The 13040-nt window shown below is 38.7% G+C and overlaps 1 protein-coding gene across 22 annotated transcripts in view; it reads right to left on the bottom strand.

Moving 5' to 3' along the window:
* MYCBP2 (MYC binding protein 2) overlaps nt 1-13040 on the bottom strand; it is a 284800-nt gene that overhangs the window by 241558 nt on the left and 30202 nt on the right. For all 22 annotated transcript variants that reach the window (XM_055244152.2, XM_055244162.2, XM_055244155.2 and 19 more), the window contains exons 2-3: nt 12794-12869; nt 4436-4651 (exon numbers count right to left, since the gene is read on the bottom strand). In XM_055244152.2, the coding sequence (XP_055100127.2) occupies nt 4436-4651; nt 12794-12869 (292 nt within the window). The remainder of the gene's footprint in view (nt 1-4435; nt 4652-12793; nt 12870-13040) is intronic.

Below are 13040 nucleotides of genomic sequence, written 5' to 3'. Positions count from 1 at the left end.
CCAGCCTGGTCAATCTGGCAAAACCCCATCTCTACTAAAAATACAAAAAGTATCCTGGGGTGGTGGCAAACGCCTGTAGTCCCAGCTACATGGGAGGCTAAGGTGGAATGATCGCTTGAGCCCAGGAGGCGGAAGTTACGGTGAGCTGAGATCACGCCACTGCACTCCAGCCCTGGTGACAAAGCCAGACCCTGTCTCAAAATGAAAATAAAAACAAAAATAATAAAAATTATGTAGCTATAAAATCTGTAAAGTTTTAGAGGATGTAGACTTTAGTGACAGTTTGAGCTGGGTAAAAAACTTAATGTAGAAGCATTCAGGGAATAGAAAGCTCCTTTAAATATATCAATGATTACTGATCCACAAAACACAAAAACAAGCAAAAAGCAAAAAAAGGGTGACAATCAAGGTTTATATAACAGTCAAACTCAATTTATTAGTAACTAAATTTTAAAACTCAAGAATGGGAAAAATAAAACTATTACAACAACACTTCAAAAACAGACTAAAAACTGTCTTAATCATGTTAAGGAAAAAAAAAAGAGTAGGAGAGACAGAAACCTCAAGCAAGAAGGAATGGGACAGCCACATGCTTAGGAGGAGCAACACGGGAACAAAGAAAAGGAGCAAACTAGGATAACAGACAGTAGCATTTGAGGCTGAGGCACAGATACGGTCAAAGGAAAAAGAAAAATGCCAACATTTCCCACTTGCCTTCAAATCTCATCACCTCGAACCTTAAGAGACTAATTTCATCCTCAGTGTCAATTCTTCATGTCATGGAAATGGCTGCCAAAAAATATCACCTGAAAGTTTCACTTCCCACCCATAGTATCTGCTTGCCTGTGCATAGAGGCATCTCATCACTTCTTCCTCTCTCTTCACCTCTCATTCATCAGGTGATTGCACTGATTCTCTAGAAGTTTCATTTGCTTGCATAATTTTTTTAATAAACTGAAGAGTTCCTTGACAAGTAACTCAAATTCATTTGCACCTACACATTTTCTTGTTTGCACCTAACCTGACACTTGTAACTATATATATCATTTACGAGCACTTCTTTCTGTCAGGTACTGTTCTCTCAAGCACTCAACATCCATTAATTCATTTAAATTGTCACTACAACCCTATGACGTAGATGCAACCCCCAATTTATAGATGACAAAACTGAGGCACAGATGTGTCAAATAACTTCCATTGTCACATAGCTAGTAATTTTAATGGTGTTTGAACCCCAGCAGTTTGGCTCCATAACCCATGCTAACCCTGTTTGCAGACAGGTCAGTACTTGGTGGGAAATTCAGTATTAATCACTTGGGCTATCTGATCTTCTTTAATTTTCTTTGAAAGATCCCCCTTTGACTCTATTAATTATGCTGCAAAAGGTTATCTTAAGAATGCCTGATATTTCATTTAATACTCACTAATCCTGATGTTTTTAAACACCCTAGGAATCCATTGTTCTTGTTTATGCAATTTAATTTGAACTACAGTTTACTATTCAAAATCTGCATACCTGTGTAAAAAATTTACCCAGGCTTTTGTTTTCTCTCACAATATTGAACTTAAGTAGCACAATTACTATAATACAGTGTGACAGTGTGACTCACACATACACAGAATTGGTATTCTAACTAAAAAGTAAATTATACAAGTCCTCCAGCCTTACGTCCTAACTCAACTATGTTTTTTATCTCAATCTCTCCTAGTTAAGCATAAGAAATTACAATTAGAGACCATAATTTCTACGTAGAGCAGCTCCCATATTAAAGATAAACATGTTTGTTTTAGGTTAAAGAAAGAAGCTATTGGCCAGGCACGGTGGCTCACACCTGAAATCCCAGCACTTTGGGAGGCCACCTGAGGTCCAGAGTTTGAGACCAGCTTTACCAACATGGAGAAACCCCATCTCTACTAAAAATACAAAATTAGCCAGGTGCTAATTACAGCACATGCCTGTAATCCCAGCTACTCAGGAGGCTGAGGCAGAAGAATTGCTTGAATCCAGGAGGCACAGGTTTTAGTGAGCCAAGATCATGCCATTGCACTCAGCCTGGACAGCAAGAGCAAAACTCCGTGAAAGAAAGGAAAGGAAAGGGAAAGAGAAAGGAAATGGGAAAAGGAAAGGGAAAAGAAAAAAGGAGAAGGGAAGGGAAAGGAAAGGAAAGGAAAGGAAAGGAAAGGAAAGGAAAGGAAAGGAAAGGAAAGGAAAGGAAGGAGCTATTAGAGTAGGTACAGTTAGGACATTGCAGACAAAGGAAATAAGAAAAAGAAAAGGGTCCCACTCTAAAACAGGAGGCAAAAAGGACATGTGAAGATGGCTGATCAAGAAGCTGAGTAAGTTCACAAAACCTGTATTACTCTATGAAATATGAAGCAAGCCATCTGCCAAGAATAAGGTGAGAAGAACCTGACAATATGATAAAGGATGGTGGTGTACTTAGGAACAGCCACCATAAAATGTGCAAAAGAACTCAGACCAGGTTCCATTTATGCTGCTATTTCCAAGTAGTAAAAAATATTTGCACAATCCCTTGTGGATATGTGTAAGTTTTCAAGGCATAATTTTAAGGTATCAGTTTAGTAAAAAGGCAATAGTCATAAATCATTTATAATTATAAAATCATTTTGAATATCTCTGTTTAGAAAAAAGCAATATGCGTAAGTTATATAAAGGCACCATTTAAAAATGTCTATTATTTTCACCTATTCTTTTGTTATAAATATTAACTATATCTACTATATAGAAAAAAATATATAACAGGCCAGGCGCAGTGGCTCACGCCTGTAATCCCAACACTTTGGGAGGCCGAGGCAGGCAGATCACGAGGTCGGAAGATCGAGACCATCCTGGCTAACACGGTGAAACCCCGTCTCTACTAAAAATACAAAAAAAATTAGCTGGGCACGGTGGCGGGCGCCTGTAGTCCCAGCTACTCGGGACGCTGAGGCAGGAGAATGGCCTGAACCCGGGAGGTGGAGCTTGCAGTGAGCCGAGATGGCACCACTGCACTCCAGCCTGGGCAAGAGCAAGACTCTGTCTTAAAAAAAAAAAAAAAATATATATATATATATATAAAAAATAACCCTCCAGTCTTAAATATACCAATACTTAAACAGAACAGAGTACACTGAGAATAGTTCTACAATACAGGTTTTTTTTGTTTGTTTGTTTGTTTTTTTGTAAATTGAGTCTTGCTCTCTCACCCAGGCTGGAGTGCAGTGGTGCCATCTCAGCTCACTGCAAGCTCCGCCTCCCGGGTTCACGCCATTCTCCTGCCTCAGCCTCCCGAGAAGCTGGGACTACAGGCGCCCGCCACTGTGACCGGCTAATTTTTTTTGGATTTTTAGTACAGACGGAGTTTCACAGTGTTAGCCAGGATAGCCTTGATCTCCTGACCTCGTGATCCGCCCGCCTTGGCCTTCCAAAGAGCTGGGATTACAGACGTGAGCCACTACGCCCAGCCAGTTTTTTTTGGGGGGACAGTCTCACTCTGTCACCCAGGCCAGGGTGCAATGGCATCATCTCAGCTCACTGCAACCTCCACCTCCTGTGTTCAAGCAATTTTCCTGCCTCAGCCTCTGAGTAGCTGGGATTACAGGCGCCTGCCACAATGCTGGGCTAATTTTTATATTTTTAGTAGAGACAGCATTTCACCATGTTGGCCATGCTGTTCTCAAACCCCTGACCTCAGGTGATCCACCCGCCTCGGCCTCCCAAAGTGCTGGGATTACAGGTGTGAGCCACTGCACCCGGCCTACAATACACGTTTCTATTATAGAAATACCAACTAGTTTATATGCTCCTGGTAAATAAGGGAGTAGTATCAGAATAATGCAGAAGTTAAGTTGGTTCATAGGTGATTTTTTTTTTTTTCCTAATCAAGGGAAGCCACAATATCAAGAGTACAATTATAAGCTTAGGCAGAAAGGAAAGGGCTCTCAGCCCAGCTACTACACAGCTGAGAGGCTTTGTAGTTCTATTTCAAGAAAAATAAAAATGCATACCTGCATCCCAGGTGAGGAGCACCTCCCAGCTTTCCAGGGCTCTTGGCTTTCTCTTGTGCCCACCTTACTCTCAGCTCACTGGCTCAGAGCTCTACTTCCATCTGCCATGGCTCAATGCCTCTATACCAGCATTTCCACCCTACTGCTTTTGTACATTTTTTAATTGCCCCTATAACAGACTCCAACCCATTGATCTCCCTTCCTGCGCTTTCCAGTGAATTATCAGTTATTGACTTTGTTAGCACCTTAGTTATAAAGTTGTAGAGTCTTCCTTTTCTGCTCCAAATCTATTTCTGCCCATAAGCCGTGTTATTTTTAGTGTGCAATTTTACATAAAGCAAGGTATTTTAGCAATGCATATATACGCATTATAGCCAGAACACCTGCAGGTTATACATCTAAATATTAATAGAACTCAGTGGCTTACCTTTGGAAGCTTGATAGGGGGCTCTTTGGATTCCTCTTCTTCATCACTATCTGATTCTCCACTCTGCACAGAGTTCTTAGATGCGGCTGCCAACGATATTTCCTTTTTCTGCCATTCCAGAACGCAATGGCGTACATTACAGTAAATATTGAAAGCAGAAGGATTGCTATGTAGTTTGATATCTGGTACGATTACTGTATTCTCCAAGTTTTCAGACTGAAATACAAAACAGAATATTTCCATTTCACACTCCTTTCTATCATCAAGTCCCATTTTACATAAAAGTAAAGATTAGACAGGCTGACTTGCAGAAGACACATTATGTGACACAGCAGAGACAGTCTAAGTCTATGGACCCAACTTCTAGTCCCCTTTTCATACCTCACTATTTTTTGAGTAATGCAGCAATAACCAACCAATCCGACAAGGGCTGGAAAGGGATGGGCAAAAAACTTAGAAATATTCTTGTATCACCATGACAGGAATAGACTCAACAAAGCTTAACTCCTAGAGTTCTGTATCAAAGGAAATTCATTTGATGACTTCCTAAGAGACACCAGACACACTGTAGAGTCCCAATGACCTACTACAAACATTAGATTGCATTTTGAATGCTTTTAAAAGTAGATATAGAAGTTTACACAGAAATGAGGGCCCCCCAAAAAAAACACTTAATTTTCATCAACTCATTTCATTCTCATTCAAATAACAGTAATGCCAAGTAAGCTGTAGATGCTTCCCTAAGCTCTCTCTCACCTATCAGTATTGACAAAGGCTAAAAATCATGTGCTTGGTAATTTGTTAAGACTAAACAGTTTCTCTTTTATGCCCAGTATTTTATTCATCAGACAGCAACTACAATTTCAAGATCAACATTTACATTATAAATATAAAAAGCTGTTTTAAAATATTTTAGAAATTCAACTTCCAATAATTAGAGTATGTCCAGGAAGTATCTAATGTAAACAAAATGATACTTCAAGTACCAAAAACACTTGGTCCCAAATATTCAACTCTTCTTCCATAAAGAATTGGAAAAAAACAAAACAAAATACTCTTGTTAAATAAGAAATACATCAAAAAGTTAAATTGGCATGGCATATAACTTATGAGTATATGCATAAGAGATATTACAAATATCTCTTATCCAAATATCCAGATATATTACAAATATTAGCTATTCAAATCCAACAATATATAAAAAAGTAATACATTATGACCAACAGAGGTTTAACCCAGGGACAATGTTGGCACAACACTGGAAAAGCAATCACTGTCATAACAGAGAAAAAATATATTATACTGCAAATAAACACAGAAAAATCACTTGACAAAAATCCAGCATCGATTCATGATAGAAAAAAAAGGTCTAAGTTAGGAATACAAGGGAATTTTCTCAACTTGATAAAGGGTATCTACAAAATAACCACAGCTAATGTGGTAATAGACTCAATGCTTTCCCTCTAAGATTGTGATCCAGGCAAATAGGTCTACTCTTAGCAACTCATCAACATTGTACTGGATATCCTATCTAGTACAAGGAAAATATCCTATCCAGCCAAGGGAAAAAGGCAAGAAGTATTTTCTAAAAAAGAAATGTTTTTACTTGTAAAAAAACATGTAGAGAATCTTAAGGCATCTGCAAAAAAGCTACCAGAAATAGTATGCAGATTTAACAAAATCACAGGATATAAAATTGCTATATAAAAATGAGTAGTATATACACATACTAGAAATGAACAATTGAAAAATGTAATTTCAAAAATGATAGCATTGAAGTCACAGACTGGGAGAAAATATTTGCAAACCACATATCCAACAAAGGATGAGTATTCAGAATATATAGAATTCTCAAAAGTCAACAGTAAAAACAAACAAGGAATCCAATTAGCAAACGGGCAAAAGATAGGAATAAACACACCAATATAGAAGATACACAAAGGGCAAAAAAGCACATGAAAAGATTCAACATCATTAGCCACTAGGAAAATGCAAATTAAAATGAGATACAGTACACACCTATCAGAATGGCTAAAATAAACAGTGACAACACCAAATGCTGTTGGGGATGAGGAGAAACTTATACATTGCTGATGGCCATGTAAAATGGTATAGCCACTCTGGAAGAAAGTACAGCAATTTCCTACAAAACTAAATATGTGCTTACCATATAATCCAGCAATTATGCTCTTGGACATTTACACCAGAGAAATAAAAACTTATGTTCACACAAAAACCAGCACACGAACGTTCGTAATAGCATTCTTTTAAAATAGTCAAAAGCTAGAAACAACTGAGATATCTTTTAATGGGCAAATGGTTAAACAAACTATGGTACATCCATACCATGAAATGCTTACTCATCAAGGAACAAACAATATGCAACAATGTGTGTGAATCTCAAAGACATTTTCCCAAGTGGGGAAAAAAAGCGCCAATCTTAAATGATTACATACTGCACAATTCCACTGGATAACGTTCTTAAAATGGCAAAATTATAAATGCTGAACAGATCAGTGGTTGCCAGAAGCTAACGAGAGGGTGAGGAAGGAAGATACCTGTGGCTATAAAGGATATCTCAGAGAATCCTTGTGATGGAACTGCTGTATATCCAAACTGTGGTAAGAGTCACATGGACCTACACATGTGATAAAATTACACAGACTTAGGTGCACACAAACACATACACACTGCATTCATACTAAAATCATCTCAAAGCAAAATAAATTTTCAAAACTAACTGCATTTACAATAACATCAAAAATATAAAATAATTGTAAATAAAAGTAATAAAATATGTGTAAACCCTACACACTGAAAACAAAAAAGTGTTGCTGAGTGAAACTTAAAGACTTAAATAAATGGAGATATATACCATGTTCATGGATTGGAAAATTCAATATCATTAAAATGGCAATTCTTACCCCAAAAGCAAGCCACAGAATAGGAGAAATGTATTTGGAATGCAGATATCTGACAAAAGACTTGTATTTAGAATATATGAGAAACTCAGGCAATTCAATAATAAGAAGACAATTACAAAAATAAGAGGCAAGATCTGAACAGACATTTCACATCAAAAAATAAGAATGGCAAAAGGTACATGAAAAGATTTCACATCACTAGTCATTAGAGAAAAGCAAGCTAAAACCACAATGGGAAACCCCTACTCAGTAGGCTGACTGAAATTTAAAAAGCGAATACCATATGTTTGAAAAGATAGGAAGCAACTAGATTGGTCATATACTACTGGTGGGACTACAGATTGGAACAACCACTTTGGAAAAGAGTTTTCTAGTTTCTTAAAAAGCTAAACATACAGGCCGGGTGCAGTGGCTCACGCCTATAATCCCAGCACTTTGGGAGGCCAAGGCGGGCAGATCACCTGAGGTAAGGAGTTCGAGACCAGCCTCCACATGGAGAAACCCCGTCTCTACTAAAAATACAAAATTAGCTGGGCGTGGTGGTGCATGCCTGTAATCCCAGCTACTCAGGAGCCTGAGGCAAGAGAATTGCTTGAACCTGGGAGGTGGAGGTTGCGGTGAGCCGAGATCGTGCCACTGCACTCCAACCTGGGGAACAAGAGCGAAACTCCGTCTCAAAAAAAAAAGCTAAACGTACATTTACCGTGCCAACTCTGAGGAAAAAGTTAATGCCACAGGCATGATTGCTTACTCCTTGTATTTCCCCAAGGAAACCATGATTGACCCTTGGCTAACCTTTGGGAATGCGGATGTTTAGAGTTTTCTTTGCGGTAGTGATTGAAGACTGTGTTATGAACACATGGAGCAATGGACCATGCCTCCTGGCCTGTCAGACTGCTCTGCATCTACAAACATCAAGCTTTACGATGTGTACCTGAGTTTCACTTACCATGTCTGATTGACTAACAAGATATGTCTATGTGACCAAAACCACAAAAAGTCTTGAATTCTAAAACTCACCTGAGCAAAAACAATATACACATTTCTCTGTAGTTCACTGCCAGAGAGAAAGCATGTCTTTCTTTCTGACATGAAAGCTCAGTCAACGAAGAACTAGGAAGCCTATGCCATAACTCCCTATACATCACAAACACATACCTTTTTCCTGCTGCTTGCTCTGTATCCTTTGTTGTAATAAATCTTAGCCATGAGTATAAATTGCTTGTGAGACTTATGAGTCCTTCTGGCAAATCAAAGGAAAAACCACCCAACCATTCCACTCCTCAGTATGCACCCAAGAAAAATGAACACACACACATACACATACACGTGCATATATATGTATATAAAATCAGCAAAAAAATGGAATGAACTATTGACATACAACAACATGAACACAAATCATTATGCTGAGGGAAAGACACCAGATTAAAAAAAAAAGAGTACTCACAATATGATCACATTTATATGAAGTTCTAGAAAATGAAAACTAATCTACAGTGACAGAAAATATATCTGTGGTTGTCTACAGCCAGGGTTATAGGGAGGGATGGAATCAGCAGAGGATAAGAAAACCGGCCGGGCGCGGTGGCTCGTGCCTGTAATCCCAGCACTTTGGGAGGCCAAGGCGGGTGGTTCACCTGAGGTCAGGAGTTTGAGACAGCCTGGCCAACATGGTGAAATCTTGTCTCTACTAAAAATACAAAAATTAGCTGGACATGGTAGCTGGCGCCTGTAATCCCAGCTACTCAGGAGGCTGAGGCGGGGAAATTGCTTGAACCCAGGAGGTAGAAGCTGCAGTGGGCTGAGATCGCACACCACTGTACTCCAGCGTGGGATACAGAGCGAGACTCTGTCTCAAAAAAAAAAGAAAAAAAGAAAACCCCTGGAGATGATAGAAATGTTCTGAACTTTGACTGCAGTAGTGCTTCTATGCATGAATGTTAACTTTCAAAACTTACTGAACTACAAACTTCAAATCGCTATGTCAGGCTCAGCCACTGAGAAGCCTGAAGACAGACATATTTGGGATCAGGAAGTTGAGGAACTTTTCTGAGTAATGAATTTGATTTCTCCTGTAAGAAAGTGAAGTTATATGCTGGAAGGTAGAATTTATCAGAGGTTTGAGGAGCATGGCAAAGGTCTGAAATAATCACAGAAGAAAAGAGAACTATTTGACCAGAAAAAATAATAAGAGAGTCTGGCTATGGTATACTTGAGATTGATGATCATGAATGTGTATTGTTATCAGTTAACTCTTGTATAACTCTTTTTGGCAGCACATGGAACTCACCTTAAGGGAGGGACAAAAGAACTGGATTCACACAAGATTGAGTTTTGTCAGATTAATGCAACAAATATACAAGGGAGATATGGTAGGTAAATAATAGCCTCCAAAAACATCTACACCCTAATTCCCCAGAACCCAGGTGAATGTTACCTTACATGGCAAAACGGACTCTGTATATGTGATTAAACTAAGGATTTTGAAATGTACAGATTATCTGGATGGGCAATGTAATCACAAGCGTCCTTACAAGTGAAAGAGGGAGGCTGGACAGTGAGAGGAGGAGATAAAACAACAGAAAACTATCAGTGATGCCACATGAGAAAACTCAACCAACCACCACTGGCTTTGAAGATGGAAGGGGGCCACAAGCCAAGACATCCGAGCAGCCTCTATTATAGAAACTAGAAAGGCAAAAAAACAGATTCCTTCCTAGAGCCTCCAGAAGGAATACAGCCTTGCTGACACCTTGATGTTAGCTCAGTGAGATCCATTTTGGACTTCAGATTTCCAGAACTGTGAGATAACGAGTGTTATTTTAAACCACCAAGTTTGTGTAATTTGTTACAGATTAAATAAGAGTTTTTCTAGAAAGAAAGACTGTGGTATCTAACCTAGGTAAGATGGAAATTAAATAAAGGAGATGACTGATGGATGAGGAGAAATAGAGGGGTTGATGATAGCCATAAAGTAGATATAATGGCTATATATATATATATAAAAAATATATAAAGTAGATAAAATGCCAGCTAAATGGCATTTTAAAAATAACTTTCAAAAAGAGGGTAGATGAAAAATAATCTGGAAAAAGTAATACAGGTCAAGGAGACTAACAACACCATTTTACTACTTTATATGCTTTCCATGAGCAAAAAATGCCCCTTACTCATCTTTGTATCCCAAACACCCAGCATAATGCCTGCACATACTCAGCATGCAATTAATGTTTGAGGAATAAATCAATGAACTTACTTGTATAACTGTTATCTCAAACTACTCTTAAAAAGAAGATATAGAAATCCTGAAGGCAAGAGGAAAAAAACTGAATTACTGAGGGCACAAAGCTAGTTGGAGGCCGAATTGAAGGGGACAAAAGACCTTGACTTCTCCTCACCTCTTCCTGGATATCATATGACACCACTTCAGGAAAATCACCAAATCAAACCTTAAAAAAACTTAAAAGATATTCAAGATTCCCATACTCTGATTTGCACATAGCACCAAAAAGTTGAAAAGGGATAGAGGTTGGAATGATTGTATTTGTTAGAGGTTTTCTGTATATTGACAATGCACTCCACTTCCCTCCTCTATCCCAGAAGCAGAAGTAATGAGAAGGGATACAGTGAACAGACATTATTTTTCTGCCTTCCCGGCAACACTTTCCTTAGGGTAACTATTCCTCCCTCATTCCATGTGGCCTATTCACCAGGGTGCTCACCCACTGCCCATCTCAGGGTTAAAAATATAACTCAGTCTAACCAAAGTATCCCATATCTCCGTGGTCAAAGCAAATGATGCAGGTAAACCGAAAATCCTACCCAAGACTTTCTGCTATGACTAGTAGAAAAGATTGCCTCTTGCTCAGAGCAAATGGAGTTGGAGCTGCTGGCAGCCTCAGCCCTCAGTCACAGGTAATAAGTCCACACACACAGGAAGGCAGAAGCAAGAGCTGAAAATACGGGCTTGATTATTTTATTTATTTATTTATTTTTGAGACGGAGTCTCACTCTGTCGCCAGGCTGGAGTGCAGTGGTGCGATCTCAGCTCACTGCAACCTGCTTCTCCTGGGTTCAAGCAATCTCCTGCCTCAGCCTCCTGAGTAGCTGGGACTATAGGCACGCGCCACCATGCTCAGCTAATTTTTGTATTTTTCGTAGAGACAGGGTTTCACCATGTTGGCCAGGATGGTCTCGACCTCTTGACCTCGTGATCTGCCAGCCTCAGCCTCCCAAAGTGCTGAGATTACAGGCCGATGATATTATTTCATCCCTGGATCCAGCTGTGTCTCAAGATAGAGCCACCAAATAAATGCCATCCCCCAACCTTTCATTTTATTTTAGGTTTGCTACTTGGAAGTAGATTTCTCTCAGTTACAATAATAAAAACACTAACTTAAAAGTGTAGGAAACAACTGCCTCTACAGTTGCTATACAGGCCCAGTAAATCTATTGTTTCTTTAACTCAGAGTGAAGCCGTTCAGGAATCACAGTTATGACTCTTCTCTTCCTTCTGTCTAGATGTTCAGTAGAAAAGGGACTGTTATATAAAGTGCTCTGGTCACTGAAAATGTTTAGTATAAAAAAGATGGATTTTATAGAGATCTCCGCATTAGGTGAAAATAGATTCTTGGTTTCTAAGGTCTCACCTAATTCAAATATTCCATATTGCCTTTTCTTTTGCGCAGCTACCAACAGTCAAAAGAGGCTCGGAACAATATGGACACACCAAGTTTCCCTAATTCCTGTCAAGAAAGGCATATGATGAACCCAAATCCAAGTCCCAGTTTACAAGCTAGTTTTACTCAAGTTTCTAGTACCTGTAGTCAGATTGAAAAAAGAGAACAGAAGTGGATATGTTCCCCCAAAGGACGGATCAAAGATAATAAGAATAAATAACAAATAATTTTCAACATCCAGATATTAACTTCCAGGCTACTGGTCAAGAAACTCCCAAAAACAGGCTGGGCACAGTGGCTCATGCCTGCAATGCCAGCACTTTGGGAGGCTGAGGTAAGAGGATTGCTTGAGCTCACGAGTTCGAGACAAGCCTCGCCAACACCGTGAGACCCTGTCTCTACAAAAAACTTAACAATTAGCTGGGTGTGGTGGCATTTACTTGTAGTTCCAGCTACTCAGGAGGCTGAGACAGAAGGATCACTTGAGCCCAGGAAACTACTGCACTCCAGCCTGGGTGACAATACAAGACCCTGTTTCAAAAAAGAAAAAAAAAAAAGGCAAGAAAGAAAAGAAATACCCAAAAGAAAGACGAAACTAAAAGAGAAACCAAATCATAAAGGGCTTTTACAAAATTACTTCAGCACATACTAACAAAATGGTTTAATTATACTTATATTTTTTAATCTTGGCATTTTTATTCAAATCACCATATGAAAAAGTCCTATTCCTTATAAATTACCAGCAGCTTTACCTTGCTTCTTGTCTTCACTTTTGATTTGCTCTTCTGTTTTCTTTTCAATTTCTTCTTATTTAAAATTTTCTTATTCCTAAATATTAAAAGAAAAATGGGAAAAAAATATGAATGTTCATATTAGGACATACGAAGCTATCAAAAATGGGTATTTCCAAAATAGGCATTTGGATCTTTTTCTTGCAAACTTTCTTTATGTGAAACAATATACTTTACATACACATACAAGATACTAACATATAAAGTA

The sequence above is a fragment of the Symphalangus syndactylus genome, chromosome 15 (assembly GCF_028878055.3).
Source record: "Symphalangus syndactylus isolate Jambi chromosome 15, NHGRI_mSymSyn1-v2.1_pri, whole genome shotgun sequence".
Lineage (NCBI taxonomy): Eukaryota > Metazoa > Chordata > Mammalia > Primates > Hylobatidae > Symphalangus > Symphalangus syndactylus.
The sequence above is the reverse complement of the archived record's forward strand: the minus strand, read 5'-3'. Positions and strand labels throughout refer to the sequence as shown.